The following is a 25,114-nucleotide window of genomic DNA, read 5'->3' as shown; positions in this document are numbered from 1 at the left end:
AGTCAATAGCTAGGCATGCCCCATTTAAACCAGTCAACAGCTAGGCATGCCCCATTTAAACCAGTCAACAGCTAGGCATGCCGCGCATTAAAACCAGTCAACAGCTAGGCATGCCCCATTTAAACCAGTGAATAGCTAGGCATGCCCCATTTAAACCAGTCAATAGCTAGGCATGCCCCATTTAAACCAGTCAACAGCTAGGCATGCCCCATTTAAACCAGTCAATAGCTAGGCATGCCCCATTTAAACCAGTCAATAGCTAGGCATGCCGCGCATTAAAACCAGTCAACAGCTAGGCATGCCCCATTTAAACCAGTCAATAGCTAGGCATGCCCCATTTAAACCAGTCAATAGCTAGGCATGCCCCATTTAAACCAGTCAATAGCTAGGCATGCCCCATTTAAACCAGTCAACAGCTAGACATGCCCCATTTAAACCAGTCAACAGCTAGGCATGCCGCGCATTAAAACCAGTCAACAGCTAGGCATGCCCCATTTAAACCAGTGAATAGCTAGGCATGCCCCATTTAAACCAGTCAATAGCTAGGCATTAACATCTGCTAACCATGTGCATGTGACAAATAAAATTTGATTTTAAACCAGTCAATAGCTAGGGATGGTTCGTCTCAAGTACTTTACAGCAGAGTGGACTTACGGGATAGAATATCTTATATAAAAACAAAAAAAAAACACAAAGTGTCAGGTACAGATGTGTCCATGGAGACGACACCACCACCACCACCACCTGGCATGGTGACAGGTTAAGTGGTGACAAGTCCATTTGCTGATGCCTCATGGCTTTGACAGTAGTGATACAGCGCTAAGATGTTATGGATTCTGTAGGAAAAAAAACCCCAGTGCATTTCCATTATTTTATTCAATTGTTTTACCAGAAATATTTAATTTCTATTATACCATCTGGTAAGGGATAAAGAAAAGAATTATGCAAGGATCACGACGTGTTAAACCGGTGAAATTAATGTACCACTCTCCCCCTCCCCTTAATAAGAACAGGCCTGAGCTCAACACACACTGAAGCCTGTGGCCTCAGTCTGCAACTGTTGCAGCTAGTGGCTGTGGCTGGCTGACTTTCCAAACAGCCGTGATGGGGGGGGGTTAGGAAAAAAGGAGGGTTGGAGAGATGGGGGACGGCTCTGGGGGGCTGCAGGGGACAAGGGTTTGGGTGGGGGGACTGGAGTCCCTGTCTCTCATGGAACATGATCTCCTTTGTGTTAAGGGGAGGGGAAAGGGGAGGTCCCGACTCACGACTTGATTACTACTAGACGAAAAGACTGCCTTACCTCTAATAGAAAGAGAGAGAGAGAAAAGCCGAAAAGGAGGGGGGCTCTGTTGAAAAACAGACTAAAGTGCTGCTGTGGAATAGGTGACAGAGTGGTAGTGGTAGAGGTGTTAAGACTATGACAGAGCTGGAGGAAACATGTTCAGGTGTTCACCTTTTATCAATGGACTCCAAACAAAAAGGTAACAAAGTCTGCATCTGTAGCGTATGAATTAACTAACCAGGGGGGAAAACCTTGATCAAGTTTGGACACTTATTTTGTGCTCATTAGGGACACGGTTACTAAAGAGGAACATTTCTAAGAGTTGGGTTACCTGCTGCTTCTCCGGTGAATGAGCACGTCAAGTATCGGTAGGCTTCAAAACAACTGACATCCACTGCAAGTGGAAACGTCTCTGACAGAAAATCGAGAGGAGGAGAGGGGGGGGGGGGGGGGGGGAGAGGACTAGAGAAGAATATCCATGGATTTGTCATGACTTTATTCACTGAAGAGCCTTAAATCAAACCTTCCCGAGAAGGCAAGGGATTTAAAGGAGGAAAGAGCGAGAGAGAGAGAGTGGTGGAGATCAACATATTTATCTGGTAAGGACCGGTGTTCCTACTTCTGCATGCAGCTGCACTTTCTTTTTTTTTAACAGCTTTCAGTGGCAAAAGCCTGCACTTAAAGAGCGCTTGTTTGAGTAGTAATTACATATTGGCTCGGTACCTTACAGCTGTGTTAACTTTTCAGAAGTGCCGCTAACTCCCCTAATCTGGGTCTGTGTACTCTCACTGCTCATTACATACCTATTCTCTGCTATCATTTATTTGGGGTGATGATTTAAGACAAAACTACAGATAAATTGTATGATTCTGATGTAATGGTGGAAACGCAACAAATCAAAACAATACGTTTTCAGAATATTATTACCAAGCCAGCCGTAATATGTCCCAAATTACAGAAAATAAAATGTTGAGTTTACTACAGCAGTGTATAATCTGCTATCAATCCTACCTGTTACAATTGCTCCTCAAGTTGTAGGAAAATAGCTTTTCGTCCAGTCATTTGACTCATTATGGCGGAGTCACAAGGTAAGGGCTCGGAAACCAACAGAACATGACAAAAAAATACATGTTAGTCATACCACAAGTCAACTACCACTTAACCCAGTTCTGCTGATGGACAGGAGTCCGGTGGTAAACAGAGGCAGTTAGCTGTGGTTAGATGCCGTCAAGCTTTAGAAGAGACGCTGCCGTATGTTTTTTTTTTTTTTGGCGCAGACGAGCCAGAGTCTCATCCCCGGCTTCTGAGGCTCCTTTCTTGCCATGCTGTGTGTGTGTGTGTGTGTGTGTGTGTGTGTGTGGTTAGGTTGGGCTTCTGTATAGCACTTTGTGTACGTCGGCTGATGTAAAAAGGGCTTTATAAATACATTTGATTGATTGTGTGTGGGAGGGAGTGATGCTAGTGTCAAAGTGATGTGAACAGCTGAGGGGAACTGAATGACACTTCGTATCCATGCTCAGACAGAAGCTTTCTGAGGAAATACGAGAAGAGGGTAACAAAGAGGGGAAGTGCATGTCACTCGTTCCAGAATCGTGTGTGTGTGTGTGTGTGTTTGTGTTTGGCCTGACCCGAGTAGACGGCACCCTAATAACAAGGAGTCAGGGCAGTAGACTGGCTCATAACAGATACGCCGATCTTCTTCTATGACGTGGGTTTGGCGGTGGGCTATTAGTTTCCCCAATGCTCTCATAAGATCATGTCTAAGAGCCTCGAATGGACACTATGAAGAGGGATGGGTGGAAGGGGTTCTGCAGAGCACGGTCCTGTTTTGGATAAAAGTGGGGTTGCTAGGTTTGCATTGGTGTGTGTGTGTGTGTGTGTGTGTGTGTGTGTGTGTGTGTGTGTGTGTGTTGAACGTATGAGGAGATTAGAGCCTGTAGCGTTGTGAGCATGACACTGAGGCTTCAACTTATTTATTTACACAAACGCACCAACAAAACAGAGAATGGGAAAAATGGCTAATTGACCGCTACATCATAATATCTTGCTAAGGGAAAACTCCCTTGTCCAACTCCACTGAGGTTTTTGAGCACGATTTTCTCTCGTATTTCCCGAGGGGGAGGGGGGGGGGGGGCACAGCAAACCCTCATCTTTAATGATGCACTGTGGCAGAGTAAAAACGTAAAATGCTATCAAAAAGCCCAGAAAAACTCAAGCTCAACTAGAAACACAAAATGTCAATGTTTTTCCATTGTAAAAATGTGCCAGAGTCATGAATGTGAAAGCTCTGGTGTGGTTTGGGTGAGACCCTGACAGACGTTTTGGAAAACGTTTAACAGAGGGGTCGAGCGAAAGAGGTCGGCGGGTGGTAGTCAGAACGACTAGGCATCAGCATGCTTCAGTTCGGCTGGTGTCTAGTCAAACCTGGCTAGCCGAACTGAACGAGTGCGCTCGCATACTCCCTTAAAAGACCTTTGCTTAATTCTTCTTCTTTCTTTTTTTAAATGGCAATAGTACTGTTTATCCATTTTGAGATGCCTTAGCCAGTATACTCTTCCTGAAAATAGTCAGTATTAACCTAAGGTAACTCAAGAAATCTGTCATTCATTTTGACGTTTTTTTTTTGCCGAAGAGATCTTAGTCGCGCAATTTTACATCAAATGTTTGGTGCAAAAAAACGTCACAAAATGTCATAATATACGCACAAAAACGCTACCGGACTGTAGTGTCTGGGAAGCATGCGGACAACTTCAGGGGCTCTCCTTGTGATCATTGACAAGCTAGAGGATTAGGTAGAGGGCAGAATAAATATAACCTGCTAACAAGGTAGAGGCCGAGAGGAAGAGGTGAAGTAAGAGGATTTACACTATGACCAAAATCTGTCCGCGTGAGATAGACCTCCATACATAAAAACTGATTATCAGAGAGTGTTGAATCACGTGAGGAGGCTTAATTGATTGAATAGAAGTTATGTAATTTTTTTAAGGCTGTTGCACATGCACGTGTGTATTCGGTCAACTGAGAAAAACAGCTAAGTTGTGCCTGTTCACGCGTGTATCTGCCCTCTCATTGGCTAGAATGGTTCCACCTGATCTCGCCCGCCTTCAAATCATTGAGGACATGCATTTCAACTGTTAAGAGCGGTCACTCGGCTATCTTTAATATAATTAGATAATCTTTGGTAGAGGGCAGAGTAAATATAGCCTGGTAAACAGAATAGAGATTGATGAAGTTGGAGGTATTTTAAACGGAGCATAACAGGTGTAGGTCACTTGACGCTCAAGGAGTTAAAAGGCTTTGTTAGATTTCAATACACCTTCAAAGCTGAAGGTAAAATGGTGATTAGGGAATCATTTCAGATTTTATGGAGATTGATGCATCGTGAAATATTTGCCGACTCTACAAAATATAAATGTGAACTGTTTTTACATACATGTGCTATTTTTCAATAGTGTTATTTTGCTTTAAACGTTTGCCTGAGTGAACGGTGTCCGTTGTGATATCTGATCTCTAGACATTTCATCTTGCTGCCAGACAAGGGTCCCTCTGATGGCCACAAATTGATAGCAGCCTTTTGAAAATACACACACAGCAGGCAATGACCCCCCCCCCCCCCCACACACACACACAGCAGGCAATGACCCCCCCCCCCCCCCACAGCAGGCAATGACCCCCCCCCCCCCCCCACACACAGCAGGCAATGACCCCCCCCCACACACACACAGCAGGCAATGACCCCCCCCCCACACACACACACAGCAGGCAATGACCCCCCCCCCACACACACACAGCAGGCAATGACCCCCCCCCCACACACACACAGCAGGCAATGACACACACACCCCCCCCCCCCCCCACAGCAGGCAATGACGTCCCCCCCCCCCCCCCCACACACACAGAGCAGGCAATGACACACCCCCCCCCCCCCCCCCACACACAGCAGGCAATGACGACCCCCCCCCCACACACACACACAGCAGGCAATGACGACCCCCCCCCCCCCCACACAGCAGGCAATGACGACCCCCCCCCCCACACACACACACAGCAGGCAATGACACACACCCCTCCTCCTCCCCCCACAGCAGGCAATGACCCCCCCCCCCACACACACACAGCAGGCAATGACACACCCCCCCCCCCCCCCACACACAGCAGGCAATGACGACCCCCCCCCCCCCACACACACACACACAGCAGGCAATGACGACCCCCCCCCCCCCCACACAGCAGGCAATGACGACCCCCCCCCCCCACACACACACACAGCAGGCAATGACCCACACACACAGCAGGCAATGACCCACACACACAGCAGGCAATGACCCACACACAGCAGACAATGACCCACACACACACACAGCAGGCAATGACCCACACACACAGCAGGCAATGACCCACACACAGCAGGCAATGACCCACACATACACACAGCAGGCAATGACCCACACATACACACAGCAGGCAATGACCCACACACACACACAGCAGGCAATGACCTACACACACACACAGCAGGCAATGACCCACACACAGCAGACAATGACCCACACACAGCAGACAATGACCCACACACAGCAGACAATGACCCACACACACACACAGCAGGCAATGACCCACACACACACACAGCAGGCAATGACCCACACACACACACAGCAGGCAATGACCCACACACACACACAGCAGGCAATGACCCACACATACACACAGCAGGCAATGACCTACACACACACACAGCAGGCAATGACCTACACACACACACAGCAGGCAATGACCTACACACACACACAGCAGGCAATGACCTACACACACACAGCAGGCAATGACCCACGCACGCACACAGCAGGCAATGACCCACGCACGCACACAGCAGGCAATGACCCACGCACACAGCAGGCAATGACCCACGCACACAGCAGGCAATGACCCACGCACACACACACACAGAAGACAATGACCCACACACACACAGAAGGCAATGACCCACACACACACAGAAGGCAATGACCCACACACACACAGAAGGCAATGACTGACACACACAGAAGGCAATGACCGACACACACAGAAGGCAATGACCCACACACACACACAGAAGGTAATGACCCACACACACAGACAGAAGGTAATGACCCACACACACAGAAGGTAATGACCCACACACACGTTGCATTATCTCAGGGGAAGGTACTCACAAATTAGAATGCCATTTTTTTTTACTCAAAAACTATATATGTAACCATGGCCACAACCAACTGTTGAAATTGACCAAAAGCAATAAAACAACAAATGCTTCCATTAAAGTCTAAATTGTTTCACACAACAATGCAAACTTAATTGAAGCAAAGCTTATAGACATTTTTAATTGGCCAAAGGCCCCTACAGAAATTCCAGCTACAGTAGGCTATAAAGTCTGCTAAAATGGAAAAGAGTGAGGTCACTCTTAAAAGCAATGACATGATGGCATAACCATTTGATATGACTTGCTATTCGAGGTTCAAGTCAATCAGGGACAGATGGGTGCATGTGGGTTGGGGGATATTTCCAAAGTAATAAGGCTGAAAAGCATCACCTGTACATATGAGAACGTGTACAAGCTGTAACTCATGAATGGGACCATGCCCAGCAAAATGACAGCAATGAGTCAAAAACTTCCCAATCCAGTCTCAAATCAAAATGTGGTGATCCCCTAACCCGGGGAAAAGAAAGTCACCTATCCCAAAAAACATGACCAAGAGTATGCGGACACCTGCTCGTCGAATATCTCATTCCAAAATCATGGGCATTAATATGGAGTTTGTCCCTCCCTTTGCTGCTATAACAGCCTCCACTCTTCTGGGAAGGCTTTCCACTAGATGTTGGAACATTGCTGAGGGGACTTGTTTCCATTCAGCCACGAGCATTAGTGAGGTCAGGCACTGATGTTGGGCGATTAGGCCTGGCTCGCAGTCGGCGTTCCTACCCAAAGGTGATCGCATACTTTTGTATATATAAAAAGAAAATGGGGACAGGGATACCTAGTCAGTTGTACAACTGCATGCGTCTTCCTCATTTAACCCAACCCCTCTGAATCAGAGAGGTGCGGAGGGCTGCCTTAAATCGACATCCACGTCATCGGCGCCCGGGGAACAGTGGGTTAACTGCCTTGCTCAGGGGCAGAACGACAGATTTTTACCTTGTCAGCTCAGGGATTCGATCCAGCAACCTTTCGGTTACTGGCCCAACGCTCTAACAACAGAATGTATCAAGGCTCCATGCCAACCAGTAGTTTATCTTAACATAGAGACATTCCTTCAATAAACACCCTTTGCGGGATATATCGAACTATTTGGATAATTACTCCAAGTGATAATGGATATTTTGATGCAAGAGGTCGATAAGAGGCTCCAGGAGACATGGGATTTCAATACATGCGAGTGTTTATAGTCTGATGCGATGCAGACCTTGAGGTGGTAGAACACAATCCTCACATTCCATTAGGTGATCCTCAACCAAAACGCCTTCCAATAAACACACTGGTTTACATTTCTCAGGTCACAATGGGATTCATCAGGCAGGGTAGAACACCTGAGATAGCTGACCGGGGATGTGCGATAGTGGTGGAACGTAAATCTCCTTGTGTTGGTTACGGTTTCTATGCAGAGGGTGCCAATGAAAATTACGAGCAGGGCTTGGCTTTAGCGGAGTGCTTTCACTAAAACTTCTCAAAACTGACTGTGTACTTACTGGGACAATACAGAGTGACTGTCTTGTGCTTCAATATACATTTCTACACTGAATATCTTGTCAATGAATGTTGTTGGGAGAGGAACAGACTTGATTATTTTTCTCCCTCCCTCTTATTTTTCAAAAACAGAGACCATTCTTGTAAGGGAGCTACGGACTGCAGTATGATTTTCCCTGTGGTTGTTCCGCTGGTGCTGCTGCTGGTCTGCGGGCCGGGCTCCACACTGCAGGCAGAGGCCGAGGAGCTGGAGAGCATAGATGAGGTTCTGGAGCGGGAGTTCCTCTACGCCGGACGCACCAAGCGTGCTGTGTCAGCTGACGCCTCCTCGCAAGTGGACAAGTGCTCCTACACCTTCATCGTCCCCCAGCAGAAGCAAACCGGCGCCATCTGCGTTAACTCCAAGGAGCCCGACAGCTTCCTAGAGAACCGGGTTAACAAACAGGAGCTGGAGCTACTGAACAGCGAGCTTCAGAAGCAGCGGCGACAGATGGAGTCGCTGCAGCAGCTGGTGGAGGTGGACGGCGGCATCGTTAACGAGGTCAAGCTCCTGCGCAAGGAGAGTCGCAACATGAACGCTCGCGTCACGCAACTCTACATGCAGCTGCTACACGAGATCATCCGCAAGCGTGACAACGCCCTGGAGGTGTCGCAGCTGGAGAATCGCGTGCTCAACCACACCTCCGAGATGGGTCGGCTGGCATCGCGCTACCGCGACCTGGAGCACAAGTACCAGCACTTATCCGCCCTCGCCGGCAACCAGAGCGCCATCATCGTGCAGCTGGAGCAGCATTGCCGCAGAGGGGGCCAATCGTACGGGGGAGAGAGAGAAAGGTCTCGTCCAGTTCGCCCTCAGCCCCCTGTGGTGCCACAGCAACCTACGCAGCAGAGGCCGGTAGCACCACCGGTGGCTAGTAAACCATACCAGCCGCCCACATACACCCGCAGCAACCAGATCACCAATGAAATCCAGAGCGACCAGAACTCCAAAGCGTTGCCACCTCCGCTGCCCACAATGCCCAGTGGCACTCACCAGCCATCCACCACAAACAAGCCCTCGGGTGAGTACCTTCCCCTTCTGATCTTTGACCTGGAACATTTCTCTCTCTATGGTGTTATTAATGAGGTTAAACAGAAGCAGTAACTCAACTTGTCCGAGAAGTCAGTAAACTCAAGAAAAGTTTATTCAGTTATAATCTTCAAAGGGAGCTCCTTGCCAAGGCTTGTACACCACAGCCTTACCCTATGTCCACAGCCTTACCCTATGTCCACAGCCTTACCCTATGTCCACAGCCTTACCCTATGTCCACAGCCTTACCCTATGTCCATGTGACCACAGCCTTACCCTATGTCCATGTGACCACAGCTATGTGGCAATCCGAAAGGGAGAATGTGAGAACCACACACTCCAAGGTAAAAACTTCTCCTCTCGATGAGGTTTCACAGCAGATTTATGGAAATAATAGTTTCATTAATTATACAGCTCATAAATTGTTCTAGACAGCTTTTCTTAAGTATCTCCCTCCAACGGGAGAGCTCTAAAGAGTTCCTACATTCCAAAGAAAATACACTTTGCTCAGTCACAGGAGCATAAGAGAGGTACATTTATCCATCCTGCTGTGACACATAACAAAATCACTTTCACTCCTCACAAATCCTCAAGACAGGGGAAAAAGCTGACAGGCATACATAGCGAGACTCTGGAAAGGGTGTTGGCTAGCAGCCAATCTAAACACACCTCAATGATATTTACTTGAGCCGTACATTGTCCCGAAGCTGTCCATATGTTTCAATACACTGCAGACTTAAAATGGGATTAGGCTGAGAAGAATAATGAGTCCGAAATTTCCTCTGAAAAGAACACAGGCATAAATTAACAGGCAAAACAAAATGCTAAGTTTACCCTAACCCGGCAAACATATCACACTCTTCCTTCCTTATGACTGTGCATCCCAATCCAGGATCTGAAGATCGCGGTGTATGAACCATGAATTTCTTTGGGCTGGATAACCATATTTTAAAAGTGAACAGAAGGATCTCATGGTGGGGATGCAGAGAGCAGAACCACACACACACACACTCGCTGACTGCTGAGGGTTAGGAGCATACAGAGCATTGTCTCAGTTGCAAAAAGGCCTCAATCAACCCAGAGTTTTTTTTGACAACCAGGAGACACTGTACAGATGATTGGATTTAAAAATGGTGGCAGCATCCCACATGGCTTCAGATCCTCTCGGTAGTTTTCTGGTTTGACAGGTACTGGCGGAGGGTCTCCAACGCCTGAAATGGGACAAATTGGCTTGGCACCTTGTTTAAAAAAAAAAGAAAAAAGCTTGCAAACAAATTTGAGCACCCAAGAACAACGACACCAACGCTTTCAGCATCCACTTAGGGATGAGATGTGTTGTGATTGTGCTTTTCATCACGCCGTGGGGGCATTCAGGAGTATGTTGAGTGTTCCATTGGTATGCAACAGGTGAGCAAGTCTGCCGCAAGGTCAGAACTAATACTTAGAGAGGAAAAGAACATGTTTGATAAAGAAAATTATCATTTTGGGGAAAAAAAAACAAAAAAGACACCTACAGCAGAATTGCTGTGTCATAATATTCCAGCAACACCCTTCACTCAACAGAATCTGCTAACACAAATTAAACACCCTCTCAGCACTGTCCATGCAAAACAGTAAATTACATTCCTAGAGATTACTCATAGCTCTCCCTGCTCTTCCAAAGGAAACTTTCATAATGCAAGTCACAAAAGGTACTGTACCCCAGCTGTGTACGAGTGTACAAATCATTAGGACAATATTATAATAAATAATACAATCATTAAGATTCTGAAGATTATCTTTGGACCCAGGCACTTGACTCTTAATCTTCGACATGACGTGAGCGATGGCAACGCCAGGCTCGGTATTCTTAGTGCCATCTTGGAAAGGATATGAGGAACCAAACAGGGCCTTGGGATCTCAGGGATTAGCTATAATTTGTCAGCTTTGGGATATTTTACACCTCTGTGGAAAGTATAATTTGTCAGGCTCTGGGATATTTTACACCTCTGTGGAAAGTATAATTTGTCAGACTCTGGGATATTTTACACCTCTGTGGAAAGTATAATTTGTCAGACTCTGGGATATTTTACACGTCTGTGGAAAGTGTAATTTGTCAGACTCTGGGATATTTTACACCTCTGTGGAAAGTATAATTTGTCAGGCTCTGGGATATTTTACACCTCTGTGGAAAGTATAATTTGTCAGGCTCTGGGATATTTTACACGTCTGTGGAAAGTGTAATTTGTCAGGCGCTGGGATATTTTACACCTCTGTGGAAAGTATAGCCCTGGGGATCATAGTCATTCCTGTAGAGATTTTAAAGATGTTTGTGGGTTTTGCTTTCTCTGCTTAATCCAAAGTAAAAACTAATTCTATTACTACTACTACTGTTGTACCTTTACAAATGCTACCACTATAACGATGTTGCACAACGGTTTACTTATTTTTGTTCTAAGACTTTAGAGTATCTTGAGAAAATAACTGAACAGTAGGGTGTGAAAACATGTTTTCCAGTATGTAAGGATACCTTTTCAGGTGGAGGGAATGAACGACAATTGGAAACAATTTGTCAACAGACTGGATTAGTCAATCTTAATAACGAATCCCTTGTTCTTGACGAGGCATGTCGATGTCCCCTGCACAATAATAGATTAACTCCTGCAGGAGGGGGTTTAACAAAAGCTTATCATTTCAATTGCATTGGCAGTCTGGCAGTGGAGCTTCTCAGGAGCGGGCTGGCAGACACTGTGGAAAGAATCTAGCAACCCGCTGATTCACAAGGTGTGAGGAGGATTTGAGCCCCCGGGTCTATGAAAATGACAACACCTTTCCAACCGAGGAAATAGAAGCGAGGATAGAAGCAGGGAGGGAGAAGAAGAGAGAGAGATATGTGGGGGGAGAACAACTGCACAGCAAACACAGAACGGCTATTAATCATATATGATAGAAGCCAGACCAGTATTAGATAGGGGCTGGTTTTCATAGAAGCCAGACTAGTATTAGATAGGGGCTGGTTTTCATAGAAGCCAGACCAGTATTAGATAGGGGCTGGTTTTCATAGAAGCCAGACTAGTATTAGATAGGGGCTGGTTTTCATAGAAGCCAGACTAGTATTAGATAGGGGCTGGTTTTAATATAGGAAGAGACACTGGTGTACCACTCTCACCTGCAGACCCCCCTCTCCAGATAGTATAACCATGACAAAAATGTTTAGGATTACAGTAAATTAGCTTTAAACATTTTACATTTTCTCTCAGCCTCGTGGTAACATTTGTAGAATAGCATGAGATTAGCTATAAAACTGAAATAAATAAAAATTGCCTTATGGGGGGGAATTGCAGGAAGTTAGTGGTTTTCCCCTAAAAAGGGGGGCCTTGCAAAACTGCGGTACGCCACTGAACAAAAGGTGAAGTAACTGCAGTTACAAGAGCCTGCTGGTTGCTGCTAGAGTTGATCGACGACAAGCTGGAAGCGAGAGACTGCTTAGGGGATATCAAATGCAGACATATGCCTGCATTTAGGGCTTCCACCCCCCCTCCCCCACACACAGTAGTCCTTACAGCCTTCAGCTTCTGTCCGACCAGGAGTTCTCCACAGTGGGCATTAAATCAGTAGAGAGAGGAGAAGAAAGTAAAGCGGAAGCATCAGCTCGTAAATACAGAAGCAGATCTCTATGCTAGGAACCAGAGTGTATCCGCAAGGTCCGGGGGGAAAGCGAAAGAGAAGACAAATTAGATTTGTCTGGCCCATTTTCATTGGCAGTAGGTGACAGTGAGCTTCCCGCAGAGCTAGACTACTGCTTGAATTACCTCAGGCCTTTTTAAATGTTCCCCGTGTTCTAATAAACAGTGGAGACAACGGTCTAAAAGTGGTTACATCATGATTTACACTGATTGGTCAAATAGTGTGAAATAAACCACACCCTTTAACACTAGCAGCGCCTGGCCTTTCAGCCTATCGGTACCTGCTAGAGAACGTTGAGAACGCTGCCGGGCATCCCCTTTAGACTAAGCATATCAATCCACAAGGTGCGCAAACATAAGCACCGAGGCTTGATAAATAGTGCATAAACAATTGTAAAGCATGAATTGCATGTCGAAATATATACATGGAAGAAATATAACAATAGTTATTTGTTTAGATAGAGTCAAGGGTATGTTTTGTATAATTCTACAAAACGTATGCCTAAGAGACAATTTTTGATAATTCCAGCCAATGATGCATCAACATTGTAAGTCTAATAAATACATATATGCTATGGGAAGAATAATCAGTTGGTTGTGTTTATAAAGGTCGTAGGTAACATTAGAATACTAAAAAACGATTTCAAAGTACATAATAGCATGTTCATTAGTTTATATTACTCTAGGCTGTAACTAAAAAAAACTTTACAAAAAAAACTAGTTCCAAGTCCACCACAATGTATTTAAAATAAAACAAATGGCATATTTTATGTTTATTATGTAACTAGTCTTCGCTTGGGCCTCCCGAGTGGCGGAATGGTCTAAGGCACTACATCGCAGTTGCTAGCAATGCCACAAGAGATCCTGATTCGAGGACAGGCTCTGTCGCAGCCGGCCGCGACCGGGAGACCCATTGGGCCAGCGTCGTCCGGGTTAGGGGAGGGATTGACCGGGCAGGGATGTCCTTCTCCCATCGTGATCTAGCGACTCCTGTGGCGGGCCGGGTGCATGCACGCTGACACGGTCGCCAGGTGTACGGTGTTTCCTCCGACACATTGGTGTGGCTGGCTTCCGGGTTAAGCGGCCATTGTGTCAAGAAGCAGTGCAGCTTGGTTGGGTTGTGTTTCAGAGGACGCATGGCTCTCGACCTTTGCCTCTCCCGAGTCCGTACGGGAGTTACAGCGACGAGACAAGACTACCTACCAATTGGACACCACGAAATTAGGGAGAAAAAGGGGTAGAAGTAAAAACATTTTTTAATAATAAATAAAATGTATAGTATTTTCTTAGCATCTAGAGTTACATTTGGAAATAGAGCTGCACCTCTTGAATGTTCGGACAAAGTGTCATAGAACCTGCAGAATATGCTCTTTCTGATACTATATGGAAATCTAAATGTTTTACTTGAATGGCATGCTGAAGGAGGATTTGATAAAGTGATGCTCCTTTCTCTGCATCTGTCAATACCAAAATGCACAATGGTACAACTGATAATATTGTAATTCAGACTTATTATGTGTAGCTTAGGTGTAGTTTCAATGGGCCGGCTTCACAGGCTGACTGGAATCGTTTGCTTCCCAATGCTCATCAACTTGGAGAGAGTCAAGAATAATGTTTCGCATTATTCTAAAGGCCTACTGTAACATGTGTTTGTTGCCCTTACAATAAATGTGATTAGTAATAGAGTTATAGTAAATAAAACAGTCCCGTAACAGCTTATTTTTTCAAAGTATAACGTAAAAGAGAATGGTATCAAACCCACAAGGCGCGTGGGTCAAATTATTTGCTATAAACATGAGCGCCAACGCTGATAAATAGGGATAACACAAACTCATCATTAGACTATTGTCTTTCTAAATTAAAATCAACCTTTTCACCCTCCATATCATTCAGTTGGGCCTAATTGCAATTAAAATTGTGAAGTAACATGCACAATTATCACCCATTCAGTGAGGAGAGAGGTGACTCATTAGCGCCTGGCTGGGTACCAACGTCCTACAGCACATTGTCTTAGCGCCTGGCTGCGTAACAACGTCCTACAGCACATTGTCTTAGCGCCTGGCTGCGTAACAACGTCCTACAGCACATTGTCTTAGCGCCTGGCTGCGTAACAACGTTCTAGAGCACATTGTCTTAGCGCCTGGCTGCGTAACAACGTTCTAGAGCACATTGTCTTAGCGCCTGGCTGGGTACCAAAGTCCTACAGCACATTGTCTTGGAGCCTGGCTGGGTACCAACGTCCTACAGCACATTGTCTTGGAGCCTGGCTGGGTACCAAAGTCCTACAGCACATTGTCTTGGAGCCTGGCTGGGTACCAATGTCCTACAGCACATTGTCTTAGTGCCTGGCTGGGTACCAACGTCCTACAGCACATTGTCTTGGAGCCTGGCTGGGTACCAACATCCTACAGCACATTGTCTTAGCGCCTGGCTGGGTATCAACGTCCTACAGCACATTGTCTTGGAGCCTGGCTGGGTACCAACATCCTACAACACATTGTCTTAGTGCCTGGCTGGGTACCAACGTTCTAGAGCACACTGTCTTAACGGGTTAAGTTAGGAATAGGTGTGAAAAAAAAACCCTGGTAAAAGGCTCCAAATTCTTTTCTGTTTGTGATAAATAAATAAATAAATAAAAGCTGACAAATGAGCAACGTAAAATACAAACATTTAGTTAAAGTCATGGAAGGAGAAGAACTTAGCTTTTTTTTTTAAAGGGGCATTTTTTATTATTTAGAAATGTAAACGTCAGTGGCAGTTGGCCTATGGTTGTAGTGTTAAGGGGAGGGAGTGTTTGGGTTACGGTGATTTAGCTCTCTGCCACCATGCCACACGTTGTCTGTGGGCATCATTAGATATAACTGCCTTGCGAGAACACCCACAGGAGTTCTCTCAGTGCTCCCAGACGAGGTGGGGTGGGGGGGACGGACGGACACACATTTAGAGTTGTGATAAAAATTCACAACTATGTGACTATGCCCAGATTACAATTTATAGTTCCAAGAAAGTCTCAGCTTGGCTGGGGATAATGCTCCTCTCTGAACCATTTTTTTGATTACGGACCAGACACCATTATGTGTGATCCCCAGCACTCCTGTCCAATATGAATTTAACACTTAAAGTTGTTGGACACACGCTATCCTGCTAGACATAGAGTCATAATAAAAACAGCACTGCAATTATCACTCAGGTTGAACCGGAAAAATCCTAAACGGTCATTGAGAGCCAGCAGGAAATGATGTCGTAGGATAGCAGAGTTTGCATAAACACTGCTAACTAGACGGGTGGGAAGGGACAGTCTGACACCTCCAGACAACAGGCTGAATATTTAAATACAGGGTCATGTCAATTACTGCAGTGGTCTACAGTGCCATTTTGGACATTTCGCATGTAAAAGTCTCTGACATTTACCTCATGTGAAGACAAATCTTTTGACAGGTTTGGTCAAATATTTCTTCCTGAAATGATGGCCGATGGTTTATCATTGAAGTTTCCAGTGCACCTCAACATTGGAGGGTTTCCCCTTTAGTCAGCACTCCGGGCAAAGTAAAATCGGCGTCACCAGGATAAAGGAACATATGCCCAATAAAAATGATATTAACAGCTGTGCTATTGAGAGAAACTTTAGAGTACCTGATAATCTACAGGCTACTGTATGCCAGTAAAGCACTACCTCTCCGCAGCCCTCATGCCAGTGTTGTTCTTGGCCTGTATCAGCGTCCCGGCAGCTATTCCACCCCATCCCAAACTGCAGCCAAAGTCAATTCTAGGCCTTAAAACCAAGTTTTTCCAGCAAGAAAAAAAAAAAACCTTGGGAGTCCCAGGATTTCTAAGAGAACTGTATAACCACAGAATAAGAGGCTATACTATGGAGAAACTCAGCTTAGTGGATGAGCAAATGGGACCAGGTTTCCAGGGTTATTAGAAGAGATTGAGCTCAGCTGGAGGGTTGAGAGAGTGGAGTAAGCTAGGCCACTTTTCCCAGCAATCTTTCGAATCAAGGTTCTGATAAACTAAAAGCATGAAACCCCAGAGGGAGCACAATAGCTCCCTGGACCAACCCATGCTTGACCACATCATCCCATGGAAAACATTTCCCCAGCTGTGTTTAACCACAAGCTTTCACCCTTGAACCTTTGCTCGCATGACACTACTTACATCATGACCTCTTTCTGCAGGACCTTTCAAGGACTGCCTTGCTGCTCTAGAGGAGGGTCACGCCACCAGTGGCATGTACCTGATCAAGCCTGAGAACGCCAACCGGTTGATGCAGGTGTGGTGTGACCAGAGGCACGACCCCGGCGGCTGGACAGTCATCCAGAGGCGCCAGGACGGCTCGGTCAACTTCTTCAGGAACTGGGACACCTACAAGGTAAAGGTGGCTGTCTTCTGTAGAACAGCAGATTCACGGTTTGATGCCCAGATAGAACAGGCAGTGAAAATGGCTTTCCTTTCTGAGGGATTGAATCAAGATAAACTAAAAGGAACACAACACAGCTCCGCTAGGACACGTCAACAAGGGGAGTTGCTTCCCTTTAGAGAAGACAGGAAGTAAGAAATACATTCACTGCACTGTAACCTCGTTATTGAGGTTGTAAGGAATATCAGCCAGGTAGCCCCATGATACTATAGGCTAGCATCAACCAGGAAGCCCCATCATATAGGCCAGTATCAGCCAGGTAGCCCCGTCATATAGGCTAGTATCAGCCAGGAAGCCCCATCATATAGGCTAGCATCAGCCAGGTAGCCCCGTCATACCATAGGCCAGTATCAGCCAGGTAGCCCCATCATACTATAGGCTAGTATCAGCCAGGTAGCCCCGTCATACTATAGGCCAGTATCAGCCAGGTAGCCCCATCATACTATAGGCTAGTATCAGCCAGGTAGCCCCGTCATACTATAGGCCAGTATCAGCCAGGTAGCCCCGTCATACTATAGGCCAGTATCAGCCAGGTAGCCCCATCATACTATAGGCCAGTATCAGCCAGGTAGCCCCATCATACTATAGGCTAGTATCAGCCAGGTAGCCCCGTCATACTATAGGCCAGTATCAGCCAGGTAGCCCCATCATACTATAGGCCAGTATCAGCCAGGTAGCCCCGTCATACTATAGGCCAGTATCAGCCAGGTAGCCCCATCATACTATAGGCCAGTATCAGCCAGGTAGCCCCATCATACTATAGGCCAGTATCAGCCAGGTAGCCCCGTCATACTATAGGCCAGTATCAGCCAGGTAGCCCCATCATACTATAGGCCAGTATCAGCCAGGTAGCCCCATCATACTATAGGCCAGTATCAGCCAGGTAGCCCCATCATACTATAGGCCAGTATCAGCCAGGTAGCCCCATCTTACTATAGGCCAGTATCAGCCAGGTAGCCCCATCATACTACAGGCCAGTATCAGCCAGGTAGCCCCATCATACTATAGGCCAGTATCAGCCAGGTAGCCCCATCATACTATAGGCCAGTATCAGCCAGGTAGCCCCATCATACTATAGGCCAGTATCAGCCAGGTAGCCCCATCATACTATAGGCCAGTATCAGCCAGGTAGCCCCATCATACTATAGGCCAGTATCAGCCAGTTAGCCCCATCATACTATAGGCCAGTATCAGCCAGGTAGCCCCATCATACTATAGGCTAGTATCAGCCAGGTAGCCCCATCATACTATAGGCTAGTATCAGCCAGGTAGCCCCGTCATACTGGCCCATATCAGCCAGGTAGCCCCATCATACTATAGGCCAGTATCAGCCAGGTAGCCCCATCATACTATAGGCCAGTATCAGCCAGGTAGCCCCGTCATACTATAGGCTAGTATCAGCCAGGTAGCCCCGTCATACTATAGGCTAGTATCAGCCAGGTAGCCCCGTCATACTGGCCCATATCAGCCAGGTAGCCCCATCATACTATAGGCCAGTATCAGCCAGGTAGCCCCATCATACTATAGGCCAGTACTTCACTGCTCTTCATTGTTACTGGTAAAAAAAACCCAGCAAAAGGTCATTTGAGTCCAGCGTTTGATTGGATTGGTCCACACACACACACTCATCTTGCATGGCCAAATGAAAAGCACATTGAAGAGAAACAGCTTCACTGGACATGAGCAACAGAACCAAACCAATGCCAAGACGATCATGTGATCAAATACTGAGCAGAATTCCGGGAGATTCATTCCGAGGGTCACACGTGAATCTTTGAATAAAGTGAGTCAGTATCTATTCTCAGTTCCAACATTTCCATTTGATTGTGCAACTGTATCATCGTTCCAAAATGTCATTTGTTGAGTTTCTCAATTAAATTATTCGACCATTCGATAGAACAAAGCTGTCAAACAGTCCACACAAGATATCACGATACGATATTAAAATTACGTTTTCGATGGGAAGTTTTGTGCAGCCAATTCAATGACCTAAAGGTCCTAATATCCATGAAGTGTGGTTTCCTCCATTTGCCACGGGTCTGAACCAGAATGTCGTAATCTTAAGAGCACAGAGCCAAACGTTTAGCGGCTAGAGACTCACATCCTGGAGCACAGGGGTTGGACTGGCCTATTTGGATAAATCCTACCTCCCCTTTAAAGTTGAGTCCAAGAACACAAGACATTTCCAAGCCCACCACCCACTCTTCCTTCTGGCAACGAGGCACTTTAAGACACCCGAATCACAAATGACAGGCTCATAGTTGGCAGGGTAATGTGCTCCCTCCTGATTTAATCCATGTGTGGTTTAAAATGGGAGCCACAGTTCCAGACGCACAGCGACTTTAGGGGAGAGGACGTCTTAAACACATCCTGCTATTATGCCACCACTCTTTCTCTGACTTTATACCTGTGTCGCACACATGCTTTAGTCCCTTCTGCCATCTTTGACAAACAGTGAATGGGAGATGTGTGGTCCTGTATGCATTTACTGTATGGAACTTTCTAAAGGCTCTGCATACAAGTACAGACTACATTGTGTGTGTTTTTGGAGGGTGGACATTGGCATAGTGAATGTCAATGCCTTTGAAAGGAGCATTTAGACTTATCTGCAGCATTAAAACATCTCTCCTCCCCCCCCCCCCCCCCCCCCTCCCCCTCTCCCTCCTGCTTTACCCTTTCACAGCAAGGGTTTGGTAACATTGACGGCGAATACTGGCTGGGTCTTGAAAACATCTACTGGCTGACCAACCAGGGCAACTACAAGCTTCTGGTGATGCTGGAGGACTGGGCCGGTCGCAAGACCTTTGCCGAATACGCCAGCTTCCGTATTGAGGCAGAGGCAGACTTCTACAAACTAAGAGTGGGTCGCTACCACGGCAACGCCGGGGACTCCCTCACATGGCACAACGGCAAGCAGTTCACCACGCTGGACAGGGACCACGACGTGTATACAGGTGAGAGGAATACACCCTGTGGTGATGGCTGCTATTACTCAGAGGAATAGTCTACCAGACAGTGATTCATGGATACACAATAACCAACAGCAGACTGTGTGCCATACTTAGTCACTTACATCTTCTGATTCATTGGGTCAGACGTGGTCGAATCCAAAATCACTGTTAATCTCTGTTCTTCAGAAGTCTGTCCAATATCCCTGTTCATTTCTCAGTGTCTTCCAGAAGTCTGTCCAATATCCCTGTTCATTTCTCAGTGTCTTTCAGAAGTCTGTCCAATATCCCTGTTCATTTCTCAGTGTCTTTCAGAAGTCTGTCCAATATCCCTGTTCATTTCTCAGTGTCTTTCAGAAGTCTGTCCAATATCCCTGTTCATTTCTCAGTGTCTTCCGGCAGAGGTGATTAATAGCGCGCTCATTTTCCTCGACAATATCTTGCTTATTTTAGGTGCATTTCAGCACAAGTAGACATGAAAAGAGGTCGTTGACAGGTTATGCCGGTCTTAAGGCACAGACGCACCGGTAGCGTTAGGACCTCTGAAAAGAGTCAAACAACGTCAACATGTAGAAACGGGAGTTATTCAGGATGCGTTTTCTGCTTAAAGAGTCTCCTGTAAGCAAGAACAGAGAGCGGAAGACCGTCCTCGTTTCTTTATATTGATTTAATTTTTTACCCCTTTTTTCTCCCCAATTTCATGGTATCCAATTGGTAGTTCGTCTTGTCCCATCGTTGCAACTCCCGTAAAGACTCGGGAGAGGCGAAGGTCGAGAGCCACGAGTCCTGCGAAACACGGCCCCCGCCAAGCCGCACTGCTTCTTGACGCACGTCAGGGGGCACGGTTGGCCCGTCGGCGCTGCTGAATTTTTTTGAACATTTTAGGCCCCCCCCCCCCCCCCATCTTGGCCGTGTTGACATTTTTGCTTTTTTAAGCCAATTCCCTGCAATTTTAAAAATGTCTTCATGGGGTTGAGAGAAAATGTTGCTAAAGTCCCGCAATTCTATACATTTTGCCATGGCAAAATGCCGCGTTCTTTTGCTCTAACATAATAACAAAATCTATACTGCTAAATTCTCCCTAACTGTTTAGCTTTATTTTGGTGATTGTTAGTTCTCCAAGATTATTAATAATAAAAAATATATAGGTCTATTATCTGTCTCTTATGAGGTTTTAGTCGTTTAAGTTGACAATGAAAGTGTTTTTTTTTTTTTATCCCGTAAATGCAGGCCGCCTAAGCATCCAAACAATGTTCTATCATTGTTTGGATGCTTAGGCGGCCTGCCCAAGAATTACAGTAGCAAAAAAAAAATCCCTGAGTAGAACTGCTGATCTAGGATCAGTTTTGCCTCTTTTCTAATGAATAAGATTATATGGACTGATCCTAGATGATAATGAATAAGATTATATAGACTGATCCGAGATCAGCACTCTTACTCTCAAATGCTTTGTGGATATGGGCCCAGGTTGCTATAGCGCTGCAAAACAACTTAGAGCCGAGAATGAGGGGAACAAGGAAATATTAAAAAAAGACCACCTATGGGGGACTTTGCCAAAGAGCATTAACCTGAGGGTTTGCACAGTGGGCCAAACTGTACCGATTTCTGATCAAGCCTCATGGGCAGAGCTGTATGAATTTGGGCAACACAGGTAAAAGTATTTTGAAAGCATGGTTATGAGGAATACATACTGTATTTTTCAGCTTTAAAGCAACTGTACTATTTAAGAAATGGAAAAGGGTTAGGTAAAATACGGAGATTAAGTATCATATGTATATTTTTTTAACAAATGTAAAAAACATACATTTGGCTCTACTTTGCATTGAATCCTGCTGCATCGTTTTTTTTAGGTAACTGTGCCCATTACCAGAAGGGTGGCTGGTGGTATAACGCCTGTGCCCACTCCAACCTGAACGGCGTGTGGTACCGAGGCGGGCACTACCGCAGCCGATACCAGGACGGCGTCTACTGGGCCGAGTTCCGCGGCGGCGCTTACTCCCTGAAGAAAGTGTCCATGATGATCCGGCCCAACCCCAACACCTTCCACTGAGATCACAGTTTCGAAGAGCGAGAAACAACCACAGGAAACCTTGTTTTTCTTTTTGTAACGGGCATTTCCTCCAACTTGACCCCTGTCCTCTGTCCTGGGGTGCAATTCATTTCAGCTTCTGTCTTTGCTTTTTTTGTTTTCTTCTGATTCCTTTATCGCTTTACATTCATAAATATATAGATATAGCATAAAAGTGCAATGGTTGTCTTGTGTATGGCTCACAGGGACAGGGTGGTTTTTTTCTCCCACAGGTTTCAAAGCCCTCTTGTAGGATTCCTCTAGCGTTCTTTGGAGGCACAGGTCCACATGGTTTACCTTCTCGGTGAACTACCAGGGTTGTCAAGTTCCCTCTGAGGAGCTTGCAAAACAATTGCAACTACAAAGACAGGCCCTGTGCCTTTCGGACACAGACTTTGCACATATGCTGAATGAATGCAGAAGTGATGGTGCAGCTTTTTGTTGTGTTGTTCTACAGTTGCTGACAAATGAAACCAAGAGAGAAGTTTGTATTACAGTTTTTTTTGTCATTGGTTGTGAAAAAAAAGGGGGAAATATTTTTTGGATGTTTATTGTGGTTTTTAAATATACATATAGCACATCTCCATAAAGTTTGTATTTGACCATTTTGAGTCACTACTGTTATCTGGCTGTTATGCAATATTATTAATGATGCTTTAAGTTTTTTTTTTACTTTGAGGAAACATGACACAGGAATTCATATCTGGTGACCCTATCCAAAAACACTCACTGAAAAAAAAAAAAAAAAAAAAAAAAAAAAATTGTATTAGTTTGTTTTCTTTCCTAGATTTTAAGAATATGTACAGGAAGTGACCCCAACTATTTAGAAAGAGGCACCTTTCCCTGTAGTAACAAGTGTCTATTTTGGCCAAACAACTGAGCCAACAAAGAAGCTCATCCATTTCCACAGCAGAGCAGAGATTCGTAGCAACTTCAGATTTTGCTCTGCTCAGCTACTGTGGGGAATTCCCTGTAAGGGAGGAGTGGCTGGCTGGGTGAGTGTCATGGGGTTCGAAGGGGAAGATGGAGAGGATGGAGAGAAAGGGGAAGATGGAGAGAAAGGGGAAGATGGAGAGAAAGGAGAGGATGGAGAGAAAGGAGAGGAGAGGAGAGAAAGGAGAGGATGGAGAGAAAGGAGAGAAAGGAGAGGAGAGAAAGGAGAGGATGGAGAGAAAGGAGAGAAAGGAGAGGAGAGAAAGGAGAGGATGGAGAGAAAGGAGAGAAAGGAGAGGAGAGAAAGGAGAGGATGGAGAGAAAGGAGAGGATGGAGAGGATGGAGAGAAAGGGGAAGATGGAGAGAAAGGAGAGGATGGAGAGAAAGGGGAAGATGGAGAGAAAGGAGAGGATGGAGAGGATGGAGAGAAAGGAGAGGATGGAGAGGATGGAGAGAAAGGAGAGGAGAGAAAGGAGAGGATGGAGAGAAAGGAGAGGATGGAGAGGATGGAGAGAAAGGAGAGGATGGAGAGAAAGGAGAGGATGCTTGGAAAGGAGTCTTCATCGCTGTGTCCTAATGAACCATTAGGGAGAATGAGGTCAAACAAATCGATCTGACCTCTCTCCAGAGGTGTGTTGACACTGGATGCATCACAGAGAGCCTCCTAACTTATTGTTTACCAGCAGGAGGGCAAGGGAAGACCTGAAGCTGAAAAGTGATGGTGATCGTATGCTATCGAAAGGGCCTTGCCAGTATGCCATCAAAATATATGTTCAGTGAGCATACCTTTTTAAAGTGCAGATGTTTTTTTTTTTTTATGAACAAACGGCCCACCAGTTACATAACCAACCACTGTCCAAAACAACCCCCGACTCATCCCAGTTAACCTCTCACAATCCTTTTTAATCTCCTTTCATGCAGTCCGAGCTTTAAGGCAAGATGGAAGATCGTAGAAAGAACAACGTTGCAGCTTCAATGATTCAGATGGGCGATCTACATGAGGCCACTTGCTCTGAGTATTTTGCCAAACCAGAAGTCAAATAGGTTATATGTGTCCTGTTTCACACACGTACAAGTGTGTAACCTGTACAGTGTGTGGAGTTAAATGGAAATGTGTTTTTTGCATATCCTACTCCCCCCAAGACCCCCTCAGAGAGTGGGGTCACAGCCAGGGCCTGCAATTATTGACAGGGACCCTGGAGCAAATAGGTTTCAAGTTTTTAATGTCACATGCACAAGTACAGTGAAATGTCTTTCTTGCAAGCTCTAAACCCAACAATGCCGTAATCAATATTACAGCTATTGGCACAACGCTCTAACCACTAGTTTACCTGTTATCACAACGAGACCAAGTGTGTCTAACTCTATTACAAATCCCTTTCGGGTGAGATCTTAATCTCACGCTTCAGTTTGTGATCCTTGACAGAATACAGACGAGAGGTTCCCTGTAGTGTACACACAACGTCACGTGAATAATCCAGTCCTCTCTGTATATAAATTATCCTCATTAAGGTTATTTTTGTAAGGTATTAATCTGCTGTGTATCAACTAGAGCATTCAGGGCTCGTACCACCCAGTGTATAATAAACTAGAGCATTCAGGGTTCGTACCACCCAGTGTATAATCAACTAGAGCATTCAGGGCTCGAACCACCCAGTGTATAATCAATTAGAGCATTCAGGGCTCAGACCACCCAGTGTATAATCAACTAGAGCATTCAGTGCGCGAACCACCCAGTGTATAATCAACTAGAGCATTCAGTGCTCGTACCACCCAGTGTATAATAAACTAGAGCATTCAGGGTTCGTACCACCCAGTGTATAATCAACTAGAGCATTCAGGGCTCGAACCACCCAGTGTATAATCAATTAGAGCATTCAGGGCTCAGACCACCCAGTGTATAATCAACTAGAGCATTCAGGGCTCGAACCACCCAGTGTATAATCAACTAGAGCATTCAGGGCTCTAACCACCCAGTGCATAATAAACTATGTCCAGTCA

At 45.7% G+C, this 25,114-nt stretch overlaps 2 protein-coding genes across 3 annotated transcripts in view; one reads left to right on the top strand and one right to left on the bottom strand.

Annotated features, from left to right (window-relative positions):
• LOC106572010 (ras-specific guanine nucleotide-releasing factor RalGPS1) overlaps positions 1-25,114 on the bottom strand; it is a 284,633-nt gene that overhangs the window by 104,580 nt on the left and 154,939 nt on the right. The window lies entirely within an intron of this gene.
• On the top strand, positions 1,295-25,114 carry angptl2a (angiopoietin like 2a). The gene is made up of 5 exons (XM_014145741.3): positions 1,295-1,881; positions 8,142-9,070; positions 16,922-17,115; positions 19,847-20,117; positions 21,962-25,114. The coding sequence occupies exons 2-5, from the start codon at positions 8,176-8,178 to the stop codon at positions 22,159-22,161; spliced, it is 1,560 nt and encodes a 519-aa protein (XP_014001216.1). The 5' UTR covers positions 1,295-1,881; positions 8,142-8,175; the 3' UTR covers positions 22,162-25,114.

The sequence above is a fragment of the Salmo salar genome, chromosome 01 (genome assembly GCF_965601325.2).
Source record: "Salmo salar chromosome 01, fSalSal1, whole genome shotgun sequence".
In the NCBI taxonomy this organism is placed as follows: Eukaryota; Metazoa; Chordata; class Actinopteri; order Salmoniformes; family Salmonidae; genus Salmo; species Salmo salar.
This window is presented reverse-complemented; position numbering and strand designations above follow the sequence as displayed.